We start from the raw sequence: 19,849 nt of genomic DNA, 5'->3' as shown, positions 1-19,849 counted from the left end.
AGAGGAGAGGTTTCTTCCTTGACTCTGGACTTTGCCGAGGGTGGAAGTAATGCCAAGAACTAGCACAATCACTCAGTGACCACAAGAGGGGCCAACCAGGGCATAGATGTCAAAAAAGATAGAAATAGGTTGGCCATGGTGACTCATGCTTATAATCCTAGCACTTTGGGAGGCCGAGGCAGGAAGAGCACTTGAAGTCAGAAGTTTGAGATCAGCCTGGCCAATATGGTGAAACCCCGTGCTGATTAAAAATACAAAAATTAGCTGGGTGTGGTGACACATGCCTATAATCCCAGCTAGTCGGGAGGCTGAGACACGAGAATCGCTTGAACCCAAGGGGCAGAGGCTGCAGTGAGCTGAGATCACACCACTGCACTCCAGTCTTGGTGACAGAGCAAGACTCTGTCTCAAAAACAAAGATGGAAATAAATTTGACTGATGACTTTGCCCAGCCATTGACTCAATAAGTTCTGAAACCTGTCATATCTCCAATCTTCCAGTAATGCCACAGAATAAGTGCACCAATTGTTGGCAGTTTCTGTCAACTGTAGCTGAAAACATCCTCACTGATACTCTCGCTATGTGACATGAGATAAATTGCTAAACCTTTCTGTGCCTTAGTTTCTTCTTAAAGAAAATAATAATCCCCATTTCATAGAGTTACTGTGAGAATTTAGTGTGTTAATACTTAGAAGTACTTTGAATGCTTCTTGATACACAGTAAGTCCTCAAGAAACGTTACCCATTATTGGTTCTGCAGTGGTGGTTTCTACTGTCACTACTATGTTCTGAAATGTCACAGTTTTTTCATTGTATTTGAAAAAAATGAAGTTTTTTATATGATAGTTTTTTATATATTTAATTCACATTAAACGGCCTTTCTTAGTTGGGCAGCTGCTAAAGAGTTAGCAGGATGTTCAGGAACTTGGAAGGAACAGATTGACAGATGGGTGTCAAGAGTGTCTGGGAAGAGTTCTGTGGATGAGCCTTTGAAAATGGGCACAGACTGTTAAGATGTTTGTGCGGCATCTGAATGCTCACCGGAGGGAATCCGCTGCAGAGAAAGCAGTTAAATAATTAGGCAATGACACACTCTGTGGATATTGGTCAGTTTCCTTTTGCAGCCACCCCTGTTTGCTTGATGGCCCTTGAACAAAATGGCCATGGTGTCAGGGATCAAGTTAAACAATGTGGTTTTCCCCTTACCAAGGCTGGCCTGGATACCACAGGTGCTGATTGCCTAACTAGTCAACAGCAGAGCTCAAGACTGAGGTCCCAATATGGCAGCATGAACCAGGGGGAACAGCCAGCCACCTAGCGACAGGTTCATAGCACTGAACCTCGTCCATCATCCTCACTGGAATACACATTTATTTTGGATATGGATTTGCATTCCCTGACTCGACTATACCAGCTAGAGCCACCAGGCAGGAACTTACAGAACACCTCATGTTCTATAAGTTCACAATATCCTCACAGCATCAGCTCCCATCAAGGACTTCATTTCACAGCAAAAGACAGGCAACAATGGACTCATGCCCATGGAATTCAGTGATCTTATCATATAACCCATCACCCAGAAGTGGCTGGCCTAATAGAAAGGTCAAATAACTTACTGAAGATTCATTTAAGGCCAAGCACAGTGATTCTTGTCCCAGCACTTTGGGAGGCTGAGAGGGGAAGATCACTTGAGACCAGGAGTTTAAGCCTGGGCAACATAGTGAGACCCTGCCTCTACAAAACAACAACAAAATTAGCTGGGCATGGTGGTACACACCTGTACTGCCAGCAACATTCAGAAGCAAATCCATGAAAGAATGTGGTTCTGTGTCACAGGATGCAGCATATGCTTTGAAACAGTATATGGTGCTCTCTCTCCTGCAGCCATATGCCCAAGAATCAAGAGGTGCCTCTCATTCTTATGCCAAAATTATAGCTTCCTGTTTCTGCAACTTTAGGATCTGCTGATTTGGAAGTCTTAGCTCCCAAGGGAAGAATGTTTCCACCAGAAAACGTGACAGAAATTCTATTGAACTAGATGACACTGATGACCGGTCACTTTGTGATCCTTATGGTGCTGAAACAAAGGTAGAAAAGGGGGTCACTCTGCTGGCTGAAGTGATCGATTCTGAATACCAAGGGGCAGTTGGGTTGCTGGTGCACAACGGAGTCAAGGAGAACTCTGTCTGGAACCCAGAGGATTCCTTGGGGTGCCTCTTAGGGTTTCTGGGCCCAGTGGTAAAGATTAATGGAAAAAACGCAGCACCCTCCTGCCCAGAAAAAAGAGAGCAGAACTTTTAGGAACTCAGGACTTCCAAGAACGAAGATTTGGATGTCACAACCAGGTACGGAACTTTGACCTGTCTGTACCTTTCAGCAAGTTTCTCAGCCACTGGGCAAGCCATCCCTGCAGACCAGCAGATGTCACACCCTCTGGCAAGTTTCTCTGCCACCACACCATCTCCAAAGAGGTCTCGTCCGAATCTCAGCCTTTGAGGGTGGGTCTTCTAACTCCTTAGTTCCTGCCCTGTTCCCTCTTCCTCAGACCTGGTGGTCATAGCTGCTTTTCACGTTTGCTATCACTGTGTTGCTTAGAGTCTTCTTTCACCACCTTACTGCCTCTTTCTAGTTAAAAATCCTTCTTAATGTTTAATAAAGGACAGAAAATAGTCCCTGTTCAAATTACTGTTGAAGTTTCTGCCTTCTGTCTGGACGCTGAGTGCTACATCAATATAGGAAATATAAACAGCCACAGGAGCTAACTCTGCTTCTGTATCGTCTACGCTGCTGCACATTTAACAGGCCTCAGTGATTCATCTTTCCAGGCTAGAAATGCAATCCTTTACCCTACCCAGTGCTAAGCAGCTCCTTTTTACTATTCAGCCACATTTTTCATTAAGCATGAACACGTATGTTCTTTTGTTCCTTCTCATTTTAAGCAAAAGACTTATTGTGGGTGGTAGGCTTGTGGAGTGTGAATAGTTTTTATCAATACTTTTTTTTTCAGGATATGATTTAGAAATTGAAATTATGTTTTAAGTTATTCCTTCTGGTGCCATAATATTACAATAATACTATATGATATTTTAAAATCAGGTCCAGGCTGGGTACGGTGGCTAACACCAGCACTTTGGGAAGCTGAGGCAGGCAGACTGCTTGAGCTTAGGAGTTTGAAACCAGCCTGGGCAGTATGGTGAAAACCCGTCTCTACAAAAATACAAAATACATATTATTAGCTGCGCATGGTAACACACACCTGTGACTCCAGCTAGTTAAGAGGCTGAAGTGAGGATCCCTTGAGCCCAGGAGTCAGAGGCTGCAGTGAGCTGTGACCATGCCACTGCACTCCAGCCTGGGCGAAAGTGGGGGAGATTCTGTCTTAAAAAAATAAATAAATAATAAAATAAGGCCAGGCACGGTGGCTCACGCCTGTAATCCCAGCACTTTGGGAGGCTGACGTGGGCAGATCATGAGGTCAGAAGATCGAGACCATCCTGGCTAACACAATGAAATCCTGTTTCTACTAAAAATACAAAAAAAAAAAAAAATTAACTGGGCATGTGGCATGCACCTGTAATCCCAGCTACTCGGGAGGAGAACTGCTTGAACCGAGGAGATGGAGGTTGCACTGAGCTGAGATAGCACCATTGCACTCCAGCCTGGGTGACAGAGTGAGACTCCATTTCAAAATAAATAAATAAACAAAAATAAATAAGTAAATAAAATCAGATCCAATAATTTTATAGATACCTCCTCCAGAGTGTCTAAGAATATTATTAGTACACAACTATTGAGTGCCTAACTTGTCCCATGCACTCAAGATACATATATTAAACCTGCATTCTCCCATCCCATAATCCTTCCAATGATCTTAGAAGAGAGATGCTAATTTTTTTTTGTTTTGCAGATGTGGAAACTGAGGTTCAATGAAAGAAAATAACTCATCTAAAATCATAAGCTGGGAAGTGGCAGATTCTTCTTCTAAATCCCTGATGAGGATAAGCCCATGACTCTACGGTTTCACCAGTTCTAACTTTTTATGTGACTGATTCAAAAAGATCCAGCTCATTCAGAATCTAAATGAAAGAGGAAGATGTATTATTGGTGTCCCTTCAAATTCCAAATGTCTCTAATTTTAGCTAACAACCCCGATGCTTAGAATGGAAATCCACATCACAACAAATTAGCTAAGTGGTTCCTACACAGTCTTTATTTATAGTCTCGGCAATTCTATTTCTGAATAATAAGTTGGTTGCTATGCATAAAACAGAGTTTTGGGAATATAATTATGCTTTTCAAAATAAATTAGATACAAAATTAACGTCCTAATTTATTTTGGAAAACAGACCTACGAAAATGTGTTACTAAAATGCAATGACTCTTCTCACTGAATCCTAAATTGTCCATCCTACCAATGCTTATAATAAATCAGTCAATGAAGATGGCATTAGGTGTGCTAAGCTTTCGCTGTGGCATACTTCTCAGCACTAAATAAGAATACTGCTTCCTTTTATTCCTCTTCAACGAACACAGAACTTTGATGTGCCTCACGGCTCATAAACTTCTCTAACTACACTCACTTCCTGCCTGATGTCATCAAGACTCTCAGCTTAAGACACCATCTTTGTGCTAATTATTTCCAAACTGATATAGCCAAGCTGAACCTCTCAACTTCAGACTCATATAATCAACTACCTACTTAACAGCCTAAATGGATGCCTGACAGTCACTGCTGACACAGCATGACCAAAAGTAAGCTTATGACATTCCCCTCAGACCTGTTCATCTCATTATCTTCCCCATCTGCGTTAATGGCAATTCCATTCTACCTGTGCATCAAGGTCTCTCTGCACCCCCAACCGCCGCTGCCGCACGGTCATCTTCCATGAGGAATATTGTAATAGTCTCCTGTTTCCTCGCTTCTGCCCTTGTCCTCATTTTAGTCTATTATCAAAGCAGCAGAGTCATTCCATTGAAGGATAAATCAAATCCTGTCACTCCTCTATCCCAATCCTTTCATGACTTCCCATCTCAAAGTAAAAGCTGAAGTCCTTATGGTGGTCTAAAGTCCCTCACTCCAGGCACCCTTCCCTCTGACTGCGTCTCCACTACTCTCCCTCTCTCTGCTCCAGCCACCCTGGCCTCCTTGCTGCTCCTAGGACATCCAGGTACCATCTTTCTACCCAGTGTTCTCTCTGCCTAGAACACCTGGTACCCTGATAGATCCTTAGAGCTCCCCCGTCAAGCCTTCAAGTCTTCACCCCAATGTCATTTTCTCAGTGAAGGCTTTCCTGATCACCATATCTAAAATCTGCAGTCCAGGCCAGGTGTGGTGGCTCATTCTTGTAATCCCAGCACTTTGGGAGGCCGAGGTTGGAGGACTGCTTGAGCCCAGAAGTTTGAGACCAGCCTGGGTAACACAGGAAGAACAGGTATTAAAAAAAAAAAAAACAGCCAGTCATGCTGGCATGTGCCTGTTGTTTCAGCTACTCAGAAGGCTGAGGTGGAGGAATCGCTTGACTCCAGGAGTTCAAAGCTGCACTGAGCAGTGATTGTTCCACTACACTCTAGCCTGGGTGACAGCATGAGATCCTGACTCAAAAATAAAAATAAAAAAATTAAATTAAATCACAACTCCCTCCCTACTTGATCCCCACCCCCACACACACCCATACCCCTCTTCTCTCTCCCTATGCTAGGTTTCTCCTTTATCACTAACCACTATCTAACTTACTATATAGTTTACCTGTTTATCTAGTTCATCATTGGTTCCTGACTAGGATGCAAACTCCACAAAGGCTTTCATCTGCTTTGTAGACCACTGCTCCTCCGTGCATTATCCTGGCATGCTCAGGCCTCAGATCCCAGGATTTCGGTCAACACCTGGGCCTCTCTCATTCACACCCAGGCACTGGTTCAGTCACCCTAGCACTCTGGGTGAAGAGGAATGAATATAGGATCAGTGGTTCTTTTGTTCAGTCAGTGAGCACCTGGCACCATCAGTCTGCCCTTGAGCCCGGCAGGTGCATTTTTTGGGGGCTCTACCCCACCATGGAATGCCAAGGAGTCCAGGGCAGGATACCATTCCTAACAGCAAACACTAGACCAGGGTAGACACTGTGTGCTTCTGGTGTTTACCACGTGCTGCCTCTAATAGGTGCTATTTACAACCACCACTAGACTGACCCATTTCAACAAACATACCCATTGAATACAGTGAAACTGGGGAAGCCGAGCCCAGGAGCACTGCCTCACTGGGTCGGTCCCACTGCTGGGCTAGGACACCTGTGGTCCTTTCTTCTTACCCTGGAGCTGCATCTGTGTGAGGGGCTTGCCCCTAAGCCAGCCCACCTGGCACCATGAGGCCCCTGCCTTAAACAACTCTAAGTTCTCCCAAAGCAGCTAAGCTAGTGCTGGCTACCTACTGATTTGAAAAGGTTTTTAGAAAGAAATTTGCATTTTCCCAGAAACATCAGCGCTACATTATCCAAATAAACAACAAAACTAGAACACAGGAGGCAAAGGATTACGAAAGGGAAGGGCTATAAACAAGGACCAAGGAATAGCAAATAACGACTTCAGCAGACACTTCCCTGATTCTGCTATGGTCTGTGTGTTTGTGTCTCCTGAAAATTCATGTTGAATTCCTAACCCCCAAGATGACGATATTAGCAGGTGTGGACTCTGGAGGTGATTAGGTCATGAAAGTGGAGCCCTATAAATGGGATGAGTGCCCTTCTAAAAGGAGGGTGGGAGCAGGTGGGGGGGATAGTGGAAAACTCCCTTGCCCCTTCCGCCATGTGATGACACAGCCAGGAGGTACTGTATGTGCAGAAGGGACCCTCATCAGACTCGGAATCTGCAGTGGGCTTCCCAGCCTCCAGAACCGGGAGAAACAAATTCCTGTTGCTCATAAGCCACCCAGCCTATGCTGTTTTCTTACAGCAGCCCGAGGGAACTAAGACGGGTACTGTGCCCTAGATTAGCTCATTTAATATTCACTAGGATCTAGGAAACAGGCACTAGATGATTTCCCCTTGAGGAAAGTGAGGCACAGAGAGGTCAGTAGCCTAACTCACAGCCCCTGTGAGAGGGTGGCCAAGATTCGGAACCCGGGCAGTCTGGCTCCAGAGTCCGTGCTCTTAGTGTCCAGCTATACACTGAGGAAGTGAAAACTGCAGCTCTTTTCGGACAGTGCTCCCCTCGAAAAACAAACAAAAAAACTGAAGCCAGGGGCCCGGAAAGGCAAGGAGAGAGGGCTGGGGCGCGAAGGCTCGGGGTGGACCGGCGGGGGCTGCCTCTCCTGCGGGTCACCTGGGGTTGAACTGGAATTGTTCAATAGAGGCCTCGAGGCCCTGGATGATCTTCCAGCACTCCTCAGTCTCAGGCTTGTCGCCCCAGCTCGCCATGGCTGCTCGAGACGCGCGCCTCCTGCAGAGCCGCGCCCTAGGCTGAGTCGGAGTCCAGAACCCAGCGTCCGTTGCTATGGAGACTCCCAGGGAACCAGCGAAACAAGGGAATCCGTGGGCAGGGCCCGGAGCAACGAGGGTGGGTGGAGGGGGGTGGGGAGGAGGATGGAGGGGAAGGGAGGAAGCAGGGAGAAGGGGGAAGGAGACGGGGAGGAGGGGATAGGGAGGAGTTTGGGAAGAGGGCAGGGTGGGGGATGCGGAGGGAAGGAGGGAGGCAAAAGGGAGAGAGAAAAGAAAAAGAGGAGGTGTGGAGGGAAGGAAGAGGGGGAAGGAGTGGGGGATGGAGGAAGAGATGGGGAGGGAGCACGAGCAGGAGGAGGGGTTGGGGAGTGGTGAGGGGGAGGGGAGCGCTCCGGAGCCACCTCGCCTCGCTTCCACTGTCCCGTCTGCCTCAAGGCTTCCCCACAAGGCGCCCACAGCCCTGAGGCCGCTGTGATGTCCCAAAGAAAGGCTGCACCCCTGCAAATAACCCTTCAGCCTCCCGCCACGTCCTTGACGCTGCTCGCTTCCTCCTGTCCCCAGGCTCTGAGCTCAGCCTACCTCTCGGACCTGCGCATTTGCCGGGGGCTTGGATTCCGGAGCTTCTCACTTGCTATGCGCGCCTTAGACCCGCAGCTCGGTGGCCTTGGCTTTCACGGCCTCCCAGCGTGTGCCACAGGTCCCCCTCAGGGAGGAGGAAAAATAGAGAACCCATCTATTAACTGTGCTCATGACTGAATGAGCCCAGTGATCCCGGAGCAAGGCCAACGTAAGAGGAGAGCAGGGGGCCTAATAAACTGCCCCCACCTGCCACAAACATAGGCGTTCCTGGACAAAGTATTTCCTTGCAAAGATTAAACAGATTACTATTTAATGAGGTCAGAATATAAGCCGTTAGGTCTTAAACTATACCGTCTAGTGTGGAATTCAATTTTACTGAGTTTTTACAATAATAAGAGAACTTGAGAGTGAAACTGTTGTCATCTTTTGTTTTAAATTACGTATTACCCATTGTCAACCGATAGGAGACACCTTTTCTAATATCAATATGTCATTGCCATTGTTTTTCTGTAAACAATGGCTGAATTTCTTTTAAAAATGTCATTGTTTTGTTTAGAACTGTCTATACTACATCTGCATTTCAATATATTATTTATAGAAAAATAATTTTTTTCTTCTCTCTCTTATTTTTTTGGAGACAGAGTCTCGCTCTGTCGCCCAGTGGCGCCATCTTGGGATCTCGGCTCACTGCAACCTCTGCCTTCCAGGTTCAAGCAATTCTCCTGCCTCAGCCTCTCGAGTAGCTGGAACTAAAGGCGTCCGCTGCCAGCCTGGCTAATTTTTTAAATCTATTTTTAGTATAGACAGGGTTTTACTGTGTTGCCCAGGCTGGTCTCCAACTCCTGAGCTCAGGCAATCTGCCCACTTTGGCCTCCCAAAGTGCTAGGATTACAGGTGTGAGCCACCGTGCCCGGCCTATTCTCTCTCTTACAACAATAAGTGAAAATGAAGTTAGTTGGATATTAGAAGCTCAAAACAGGAAAAGAAAAATACTGTTTTCTTAGCATTATCACTACTATTAACGTTTAAAGACAAAGATAACCAATGCCAAATCACCTTCTGTGAAGACTTGTTTTTCGGGAGGGAGGTGAAGAGAGAAGAGAAAAAGAGTTACTTTTACTCTATGGAGGTTTTTAATTTCAAAATCTAACTTCAGGCTTTATTTGGGGAATTTTAATTATATAATCAAAGGTATTTTAAAAGAAAGAAATTTACATATCTACAATAATTTTTCTTTTTCCTAAGTGATATTTTACCACAATGCATATACATGTTTTAAAATAAAGATTAAAATTCCAAGTTAAAATTTAAAATCCTATCTGTTTAGAGCTGGGCCAAGATAGTGTAAAGAATATGACAAGCTGTTGGCTATTTTGCTAGTGCAATTATAAATGAATAGTTTGAAACTGAGGAAAGCGATCGCACAGAAGATTTCATGAGTCATTGGTCAGCTCTGTACAGCGTTTGTTGATTGATATGGCCTGCATAGTTACACCATCCCACAAAAACATGTATTGAACAAAACATCTTTGTCTGAAACCTTGCTGTAGCATATCAAGGAGTTTCAGATTTCAGTGTCTAAGAGACCAAGCTATGATGATGATTGTTTTTGAAACCGTTAACTACATAATACTTCTCTTCTTGTCAGTTACCTGTATTTTATCTCACAGGTGTTCTGGCTTATAAAATTGTTTATTTCAGACCACATTCTCACCTATAGTAACTGGAGATGGCACGGTCAAAGCATTTGTCATATTAAATCCAGGCCTCTTTCATCACATGCTAAATTTATTGATGGTTTTTAGTGGAAAGCTCATGAACTCTGCAGGAAACATTAAATATATATAGGCTTTGAAACTTACTCAGTTTAGAATGTTGGGCAAGTAACTTAACATTTCAGAGCCTCTGTTTTCTCACAAGTAAAAACTGGATAATGAATGTTTCTCAAAGAAAAGTTGGGAGTAATCTATAAAGCAGAAAAACACACAGCACATGCATGAGGCAATTGCAAGAGAAATACCAACTAGGCTTCTGAAGGACTTTTCCTTCTTCCTAAACCACAAATAGGGAAAATATTGTTTAAAGATTTCAATGTTTTGGCTGAAGAAGTGCTGGCCTGTAACCCCAGAACTTTGGGAGGCTGAGGCAGGGAGATCACTTGAGGTCAGGAGTTCAAGACCAGCCTGGCCAACATGGTGAAACCATGTTTCTACTAAAAATACAAAAATTAGCTGTGTGTAGTAGTGCACGCAGCTACTTGGGAGGCTACTTGGGAGGCTGAGGCATGAGAATCACTTAAACCCAGGAGGCAGAGGTTGCAGTGAGCTGAGATTGCACCACTGCACTCCAGCCTGGGTGATAGAGTGAGACTCTGTCTCAAAAATATATATATATATTTTTCAATGTTTAAAAAATTAAACATTTCATAATCTAAAATTGTTTTTACTTGTTAACAGGACTTCAGGCACAATTTTAAAATTTAAAGTGCTTCTCTGACATACCACATGTATAAATAGAATATATATTTATATAAAAAATCACCTACCAGTTATTAAAAGTGATAACATCTCAGATTAAGTAGCATGCTGATTTTATTAAGAGTCAAGTGCTGACTCTAAACATAGTAATTTATATATTCCAGTTGGATAGTATCAGTTCTATAGTCTAGTAAGAGCCAAGAGGTTTCAGTTTAGGTTTGTAATTTAAATTCTTTCTAGAGAGTCATCACATGTGAAGTGCTTATTTTTCTTTTATCACCAGCTATAATATATGATTATGTGGTGGAAGCTCTGTTATGTAAACTTGTTTTATGTCATGCTTCATCCATAACCAATGTTCTTAAATAAAGTCTTGGGAAAGGACATAGTAAAGCTCTTAGCTAGGACAATATTATGCTACTAAATCCTTTATGGAAAAACTCCTGAGTTTAGATCATTTTAATGTCTTAAATTTTGTTGCTGTGAGGGAGCATATCCACTCTGTGAAAGTCCATCAATAAGCATTTGTCACCCGACTAAAGCTGAAAACCAAGATGACAAGCCCAGGAGGGGGTTTGGGGCAGGCGCAACTGTGGATGTGGAATTTGGATCCTTGCTGCCAAATGTCTGTGAGCACTGGAGTAAAAGATTTCCTCTATTTGGAGCTAGTTTAGATCATCACTATTTAAAAGAGAGTAGCCCTGAGTGGGGCTCATGCCTATAAGCGCAACACTTTGGAAGACCGAGGTGGGCAGATCACTTGAGCGCAGAAGTTCTAGGCCAGCTTGCACAACAGTGAGACTCTGTCTCTACAAAAAATCGAAAAGAGAGAAAAAAATAGTAGTGAATGTGAAGAAAATGGCAGGGCTGGGTTGGGCCTGTAATCCTAGCACTTCGGAGATCGAGGTGAGTGGATTGCTTGAGCCCAGGAGTTCAAGACTAGCCTGGGCATTGTAGCGAGACCCCATCTCTGAAAAGAAAAAAAAAAAAAAAGAAAAAATTTTTTTTTTAATTCGCGAAGCACCCAGAGTCCCAGCTACCCAAGAGGCTGTGGTAGGGGGATCGCTTGAGCCTGAGAAGTCAAGGCTAGAGTGATCTGTGTTTGTGCCACTGTATTCTAGCCTGGGTGACAAAGTGATAGCCCATCTCAAATAAATAAACAAACAAACAAACAAACAAATGGCAGGGCTTAGCTATCTGCAGAAGTGAGCCCACCTGAGAAAGAATTGTAAACTTACTGCTGAGGGAACTATGGATGATCTCCAGTCTGTTCAAATGACCGGAGTGGATCCTTGTGCCCAAAACAAAACCTAGGAAAACTGTAACTCACATGTTGGAATTTAGGCTGAGGCGGTTCACAACAACTCAAAGTCTGGAGAACAATACAAGGGGAGTCACCATATTTCATGCCATCTAAGATTGCATCCTTTAGGATGTGTCTTTATTTTCTGTGCCACTTAGAAAAAATCACTGCCAACTATGATTGTAACTTGACACACCATGGGTTGTATCATACACTCCAATTTCAAAAATGTACCAAAATGATATACCAAAATTTCATGTTACAAATGTGAAAAACTGTCCGGGCTCAGCAGCTCACACTTGTAATCCCAGAACTTTGGGAGGCCCAGGTGGGCAGATCACCTGAGGCCAGGAGTTTGAGACCAGCCTGGTCAACATGGCAAAACCCCATCTCTACTAAAAATACAAAAATTAGCCAGGTGTAGTGATATGCACCTGTTGTCCTAGCTACGTGGGATGCTGAGGCAGGAAAATCCCAGGAGGCAGAGGTTGCAGTGAGCCAAGATTTCACCACTGCACTCCAGTCTGGGTGACAGAGACTCTGTCTCAAAATAAAAAAAAAACAAAAGAAAAAGAAAAAGAAAAAAAAATGTGAAAACTGTGAATCTTAGAATCAGTGAAATAAGGTAGTTCATTAGAATTTATCAGGCAGAGATCCTTTCTGGGGCCCTATTTAATTAGACCCTAGAAGGATCTACTGTCTTGAGAAGCAGGACATTCATCAGGCTTTTCCACAATAACTCGGATAAAGTGACCTATAGGACCATCTGGTTCCCTCTGTTCTTTTTCTAGTGTCACAGGGCAACATGCAAATAACTAATTCATGTTCTTGGGTACACAGATGCCAAGAAAGTCTTGATGTAGACAGCAAACGTGATTTTGGCTAGTGTGAATATTCCCCTGTAGTCTCACCTAAATAAACTGATAAAATACAGTGTTTAGAGCTGTCTACATTGCAACTAGACTCAGAGTCAAGGCATGCCCACAGGTACCACCAAGTCACACTTTACCAGGCAGTCAGCATGGCTCTCTCATGAACACTTCTGCATGTGTGATATTAAGAACCTTTATCATCCTGCAGCTTCAAACTCTATCTCAGAAATGTAGTACCAAGAATTTAAATTTAGCAATTTTCAGAACTAGAGAGGAATGTTAGACGTAGAATATGGTAGTATGAAACCCATGTTTGTTATTGTTACGATGTCTGTTAAATTACTTGGTCATCCTTCAGTCTACACTATGAGGTATTACATGTCTGTTACATAGATTATGCTATAACCAAGGTGTCAATCAGGAATGTATGGTCAGAGATGGCCCCTTCACTGGTGCTCAAATCAGGAAGCCCACATTATAAAAGGACTATGCCAAGCTCTACTGTGCACTGTACCTTGATGAACAAGCTGCCCTGTGCTAATTCATTTACTGAATGTCGGAAATGGGATTTTATTGGTGAATGTAGTGGCCTATTGACTGGCACAATAAATGTTAGAATTGGGCTTGCATTTGTGAATTTAATGTTGTTCAAGAGGCTAGGTGTGCCTGAAATTCATGCCTGTAATTTTAGCACCTTGGGAGGCCACGGCAGACAGATGACTTGAGCTCAGGAGTTCGAGACCAGCCTGGAAAACATGGCAAAATCCTTCCAGCCTCCACAAAAAACACAAAAACTACCAGGTGTGGTGGTGTGTGCCTGCAGTCCCAGGCACTGAGGGGGCTAAAGTGAGAGGACCCTTTGAACCCAGGAGGTTGAGGCTGCAGTGAGCTGTGATTAAGCCACTGAACCCCAGCCTGGGTGACAGAGCTAGACCCTACTTTGAAAAAAAATATTAAATTAAAAAAAAAAAGATGTTCAAGAAATTCGAGTGAGCTAAAGTAGTCCAGAGAGCAGCCCACTCTTACAAGAACAGGATGTAAGACTCTAACAAAGGCCTGTAACTTAAACCCTGAGGGGTGGGACATGGGGCTTGATTCCCTACCAATGGTTTCCCGTTGTCTGATACCTACTAAAAGGCCTAGGATCTTGGTGTTGAAATGTTATCACATCTGCCTCAAGTGAACCATTTCTATCAGGTAGTAGCGAACAGAATGGTAGGATGGCATGGAGCTGACAGAACAGCTTGCATAAATTGTTTGGATCCTGCTTGCTAATAAAGTTTTTGTGAATCAGTATCTGAGACTTGCTTTCATTACAACCTGAGATCAAGGTTGTGGAGAAATAGCTTACCTTTACTTTCATCAAACTTCTTCAGAAGATACAATATCTATCCAAGAAAATCTATGAGTTACATGTGGCCAACTTAGGTGACTTTTCTGGAAAGCCATATGAAATAATAAATGCTTTCTTAATATAACTGATTTTGATGCTTAGAACAGAAACTGGGTCTGTTTTATTCATCCTTATGCTGCTGGGGCTCCACTTGGTGCCCTCAATATAGTAGGTGTTTAGTCAATATTTATCAAATCAATGAGTAACTCTAAATAAGTTATTTAAAAGAGCACTTCCTAAGGAGTTGGCACTAGAGAACCAGGTGGGAAAATCCTGTTGGCTTCTTTTAAGAAAGGGGAAGGAGAGATTAATGCAAGCTGGAGATGCTTGATGGTGTCAGAAAATCATTCACTCCATGGGGAAAAGTTGATGTTTCAGGCTGGGGGGAACTTAATGCTCTGTTGCCGCATCCTTTATGAAGAAGAAGGAAGCATCCGTCATCAATGTATCAGTGAGGAGAGAGGGAGCCCTGTGAGCAATAATTTCTCATCAGGAAATTCTGGGTCTTGGTTTAAGCCACCAATTAAAGAGATTGGCTCAATAAACAAAATGTATATGTGGTTGTGATGGTTAATTTTATGCATCAACTAAGCTGAGCCATGGTCCCCAGATATGTGACCAAATATTATTCCGGATGTTTATGGGAGGGTATTTTTTGGATGAGATTAACTTTCAAATCTGTGGACTTTGAGTAGAGCAGATGGCCGTCTATAATGTGGGTGGGCCTCATCCAGTCAGCTGAAGGCCCAACTCGAACAAAGGACTGTCCTCCCCTAAACAAGCAGGGATTCTGTAGCACGCTGCCTTCAGATTTGAACTGCAACACTGCCTCTTACCTGAGTCTTCAGCCTGAAGGCATTCAGACTTAAACTACACTATTGGATCTTCTCTGGGTCTCTAACCTGCAGGCCACCCTACAGATTTTGGACTTGCCAGCTTTTAAAATCACACAGCAGCTCTCACTTGTAAACTTAGCCCTCTGGGAGGCTGAGGTAGGAGGATTGCTTGAGCTTGAGAGGTCAAGGCTGCAGTGAGCTGTGACTGCCCCACTGCACTCCAGCCTGGATGACAGAATGAGACCCAATAAAAAACAACAACTCCTTAAAATAATATACACAGACAGACACAGACATACACACACACACCCCCTCCTGGTTCTGTTTCTCTGAAGAACCATGACTAATACATTGGCCAATGAAAAATTAAGATATAAATTAGAATATACTATTATATTCTTTGCAGCTGTTACTTAATATTAATCACAATAAATATATTTAAAAGACTGAAAAAATAATGATTACAACAAGTCTCATATTTGCTAAAGTGTGTCAGGAACTTTTTTAAGCACTTCATACATTACACAGTCAATTACCCCCAATTTAAAAATGAGAAAGTGGAGACACAGGAGGTTGGCTTACTTGCCTAAGTTCATACAGTTTGCAGCGGGTAAAAGCAGGCTCTGAGCACAGACGTTTCTGCTCCAGAGTCTCCTTACTTAATTATTTTGCCATCTTGCCTCACCAAACTGTCATGAGGAGCAAATTACTTCAGTTCTTCTGACAATATTAGTTTTGTCAATGGCTGCAGAAGTATCTCTAAAGCTGTCAAACACACACTCCAGTTTAATTTTGAATCTGTGCTGCTGGGTTGCTGTAGAAAATCAAATACATCAACACACTGTCTAGCCGGAGTGTAGTCATCCTGGAAATTCATCTTTGTGCAATATTTGTGAGAGTAAAAAATTAGGCAAAAAGACGGGCACTCATAGAGGCTATGGAGTCCATGCCTAAAACTTCTTATTTGCTTTGCTTCTAGGAAGTCTTAACCTCTTATTCAGGCCCGATATATGTATATAATGTTCAATCCCCACAGAATATGAGGTCTACTTTCCTTTTTCTCTCTTTTTTTTTTTTTTGGAACTTTATACAGTTAAAGTGTGGAGTTAGGCTATTGTAGACAATCAGTCCATTGATGAAAAGTAATGGGTTGGTCACAGTGGTTCACACCTGTAATTCCAACACTTTGAGAGGCCAAGGTAGGAGGATTACTTGCAGCCGGGAGTTCAAGATTAGCCTGGGCAACATAGCAAGATCCTGTCATTTAAAAAAAAATTGTAATGCACGAAGGCATTGAAAGACTACAGAAATCTAAAACTGAAATTTAAATAATATGAGAAGTCTAGGCCATTGCAAGAAGAAAATAAACCTATGTTTGTCACTGGCCCTGAGGACATCACTATCTTTTACAGTGGTATTTAGTTATTTTAACTAAGGTTCATAATAATGATCATGGCTCACTGACTACTTTGAATGTAATTAGGTTTAATATACTCTCTTGAAAGGGCAGGTATGTGCATGAAACAATTTAAAAATATTATTTCAATTCTAAACTTTTAGTTATTTCTAGCTTGATTCATTCACTGGAGGGGGGTGTGATATAGCTGAAATTACTTTATCCCTGGAAGAAAAGTTCACATTTCATTGTCACTGGCATAGGACTGCTGTAGGTTGCTGCAATGCCAAAGTTTTTGGAGCTGAAGGGACCTTCAAGACCTTTAAGAGAGTATACATGGCTGTGTGTGGTGGCTCATGCCTATAATCCCAACACTTGGGAGAGCCAAGGCAGGAGGATCACTTGAACCCAGGAGTTCAGACCAGCCAGAACAACATAGCAAGACCTCATCTCTACTTTTTTTAAATGGCTAGGTATGGGGGCTCATGCTTGTCATCCCAACACTTTGGGAGGCCAAGGCAGGAGGATGGCTTGAAGTCAGAAGTTCAAGACCAGTGTAGGCAATAGAGACTGTCTCTACACATTTTTTTTTTAAGTAAAAGAAAAAAAAAAGACAGTATACTTTATTCCTTTATTCCTCTTGCTCAAGGATACATAGGTAGTTAGGCCATACCTAGATCTAGAATTTCTTTATCCTGAGGCCCATCATGGTATATTCGTTATGATAGGCTATGTTATGCTGCAATAATAAACAATCTCAAATTGCAATGACTCAACACAACAAAAATTAGTTTCTCACTCACACTACAAGTCCCACAGAGTTGGCAGGGAGTTCCACTCCACGCAACTACTCAGACACCCAGAGGATGGAAGCCTCATTCTCTTGTAGCAGCAGCATCCAAAGCATAAAACACAGACCTCCTGAGCCGCTTTGCCAAGGGAAGAAAAAAAGAGTCAGTTATTGGCAATGAGATGGCTTGACCAGAGTTCCATGGTTCCATCAAACAGCAAAGGGAGCTGGAAGGTCTATTTCTCCAAGTGCTCAGGAAGGAGAAGGAAGCCGACATAGCTGACCACTAGTAGTAACATCTACCAGTGTTCTATCAGGCCATACTTCTTAAGCAACTTTGCAAATTACAAGATAGTGATGGTGATAATAAATGGTAATCATGATGATGATGATGATGATGATGATGATGATGATATCACTACAGGTCCTTAAGATTCAGAAAACGTTTCTCTCATACGCATTTTTAACTCAATCTTGTGCAATAATACTATTATCCCTTTTTCATCTGTGAAAATTAAGATCAGAGAAAGTTCAACTGAATGGAATAATTTGCTCAGGATCCCACAAATGAGTCCTGATAAATGAAATATTGAAAGTCTAGACAGAACTGAAGAAGCCCCAAGGACAAAAGCAGGACAGAACTCTAATCCAGACAGAGGCCAACAGGAAAAATCTATTCTCAGAATTCACTGCAAAACCACAGCAACAAGTGCTTTTACAATTTTTTCATTTTTTTTTTAAACAGGGTGTCACTCTGTCGCCCAGGCTGGAATGCACTGGCAGGATCACAGCTCACTACAGCCTCAACCTCCTGGCTCAAGCAATCCTGCCACTTCAACCTCCTGAGTAGCTGAGACTACAGGGGTGAACCACCATGCCTGGCTAATTTTTAAAATTTGTGTTGCAACTGGGTTTCACCATGTTGTCCAGGTTGGTCCTGAACTGCTGGATTCAAGCAGTTCACCTGTCGCGGCCTTCTGATGTGCCGGGATTACAGGCATGAGCTACTGCATCCAGCCAACAAGTACTTTAAAGAACAAGTATTAATAAAAATAAAGAAAGTACTGGAGTAGTTTCTAACTGTTACTTCCTTACTTATCAGCAAGTGTACCCTTTTATTTCACAGCAAAACATGCCTGGATACATAGCATAAGTACTTAATATTTATTAGACTAATGTAAATATAATGTAAAAATCACATGTTCCTAATAGAATGTATTAGTGATTATGTAATGACAGTATTAGATTTGAAATATCACATCTAGGCTAGAAATGTAAGGCTCATTTAAATTTAATTAAGAAATCAGGGATCCAGATGTGATAAAATAAATTTCCATTATGAAATAAATTGGCCATCAGATATCAATGGAGAACTTAACAATTAGGATTTTAGAAACAAAGGTAGCAAAACCAGAATGGCAGACCCAATCACATAGTAGGTATTTATCCTTGAATTAGGTGCAGGAGGGAAGACAGAGGTAAGGCATCGCTTTCTGGCATATTAATTGAGAAGACAAAACTAACGCATGTAAAGTGACACAGTTTCATATGAAATGGTCTATAATAAAGTGCTGGTTTATAGCTTGAAACCTCCAAATAATGTAGAAAATATGAAGAAAGTTAAATTCTAAGAAAGCAAAGAGTTCCTTAAGGAGGAATCTCCAGTGCGTGTTTCATGGAAAAGCTGACACAGAGCCAGGACATAAAGACTGAATATGCTGGGCACCTTGGCTCATGCCTCTAAGTCCAGCGCTTTGGGAGGCCCAAAGCAGGTGGATCTCTTTGGTGTGTCAAGATTTTAACACCACCAGCCTGGGCAACATGGAGAGACCCTGACTCTATAAAATACAGAAAATAGCCAGCATGATGGCACATACCTGTAGTCCCAGCTACTTGGGAGGCTGAGGCAGGAGGATTACATGAGCCCAGGAGTTCAAGGCTGCAGTGAGCTATGATGGTGTCACTGCACTCCAGCCTGGGCAGCAGAGCAAGACCCTGTCTCAGAAAAAAAAAAAAAAAAGACTGCATATAATCTGGATAAGTGAAAAGGAAAGGGGGTCGCACTATGGGAAAAAAGGCTGGAGGTGTCCTTGGGTTCTTGGGAAAGTGTCCCACCACTGTCGTAGTGTGCCAGGTGCCCCGCTCTAAGTTGTGTATGGGTGGACCTAAGCTGTGCTGAGAATGGACAGGAGAATAAAACCTCTGCCCCTGTATCCATGCTGAGAAATTTTTTTAAATCACAAGAAAATATGGGGATGGATCATTAAACCACTAGATTATGACCATCTTGAGGAAAAAGCCTTATGCATTTTTATATAATTAAAACGGGCACTGCATTTGTCCCCCAAAAAGGTGCTCAAAACTGTTGCGTTAATTAACATGGCTTTAAAATCTTGCTGAAAACAATAGAAAGAAGAATTCACATGGGTTCCACAAACTTTACTCAAACTTGTTATTAATTTTTAAATAAAAGATTACTTTCTTAATATTCTTTTTCCTAAATCACTATAAATCATTCAGCCTATAATAAGAGGACTAATGCCAAGCTGGTTTGAACCACACACAAAGGGCTTGTGTAACAAAGGAATACGCTTCTTAGTTACTTTTGTTATACTATTACCTGGGGAGAAAGTGCGAACTAAGTCTGAACCATTGCCAGCCCAAGAGCGGATTCCCTCATTCAGCTCATTTCTTCTTGAATAATTCATTGAAAAGTCCCTTTTACCTGCAACAAGCCTAGACTAGAGTTTCTTGTTGTGTCTTAATGAATTTG

At 42.6% G+C, this 19,849-nt stretch overlaps 1 protein-coding gene across 1 annotated transcript in view; it reads right to left on the bottom strand.

Annotated features, from left to right (window-relative positions):
* The window catches only part of CUNH10orf67 (chromosome unknown C10orf67 homolog), a 164,054-nt gene that overhangs the window by 107,567 nt on the left and 36,638 nt on the right, over window positions 1-19,849 (bottom strand). The window contains 2 exon segments of the mRNA XM_064368442.1: window positions 5,209-5,216; window positions 8,010-8,237. Coding sequence (XP_064224512.1) covers window positions 5,209-5,216; window positions 8,010-8,237 — 236 coding nt within the window.

Source organism: Aotus nancymaae, unplaced genomic scaffold, assembly GCF_030222135.1.
Source record: "Aotus nancymaae isolate 86718 unplaced genomic scaffold, 86718_ANA_hifiasm-v0.15.2.pri h1tg000077l, whole genome shotgun sequence".
NCBI classification, from domain to species: domain Eukaryota; kingdom Metazoa; phylum Chordata; class Mammalia; order Primates; family Aotidae; genus Aotus; species Aotus nancymaae.
This window is presented reverse-complemented; position numbering and strand designations above follow the sequence as displayed.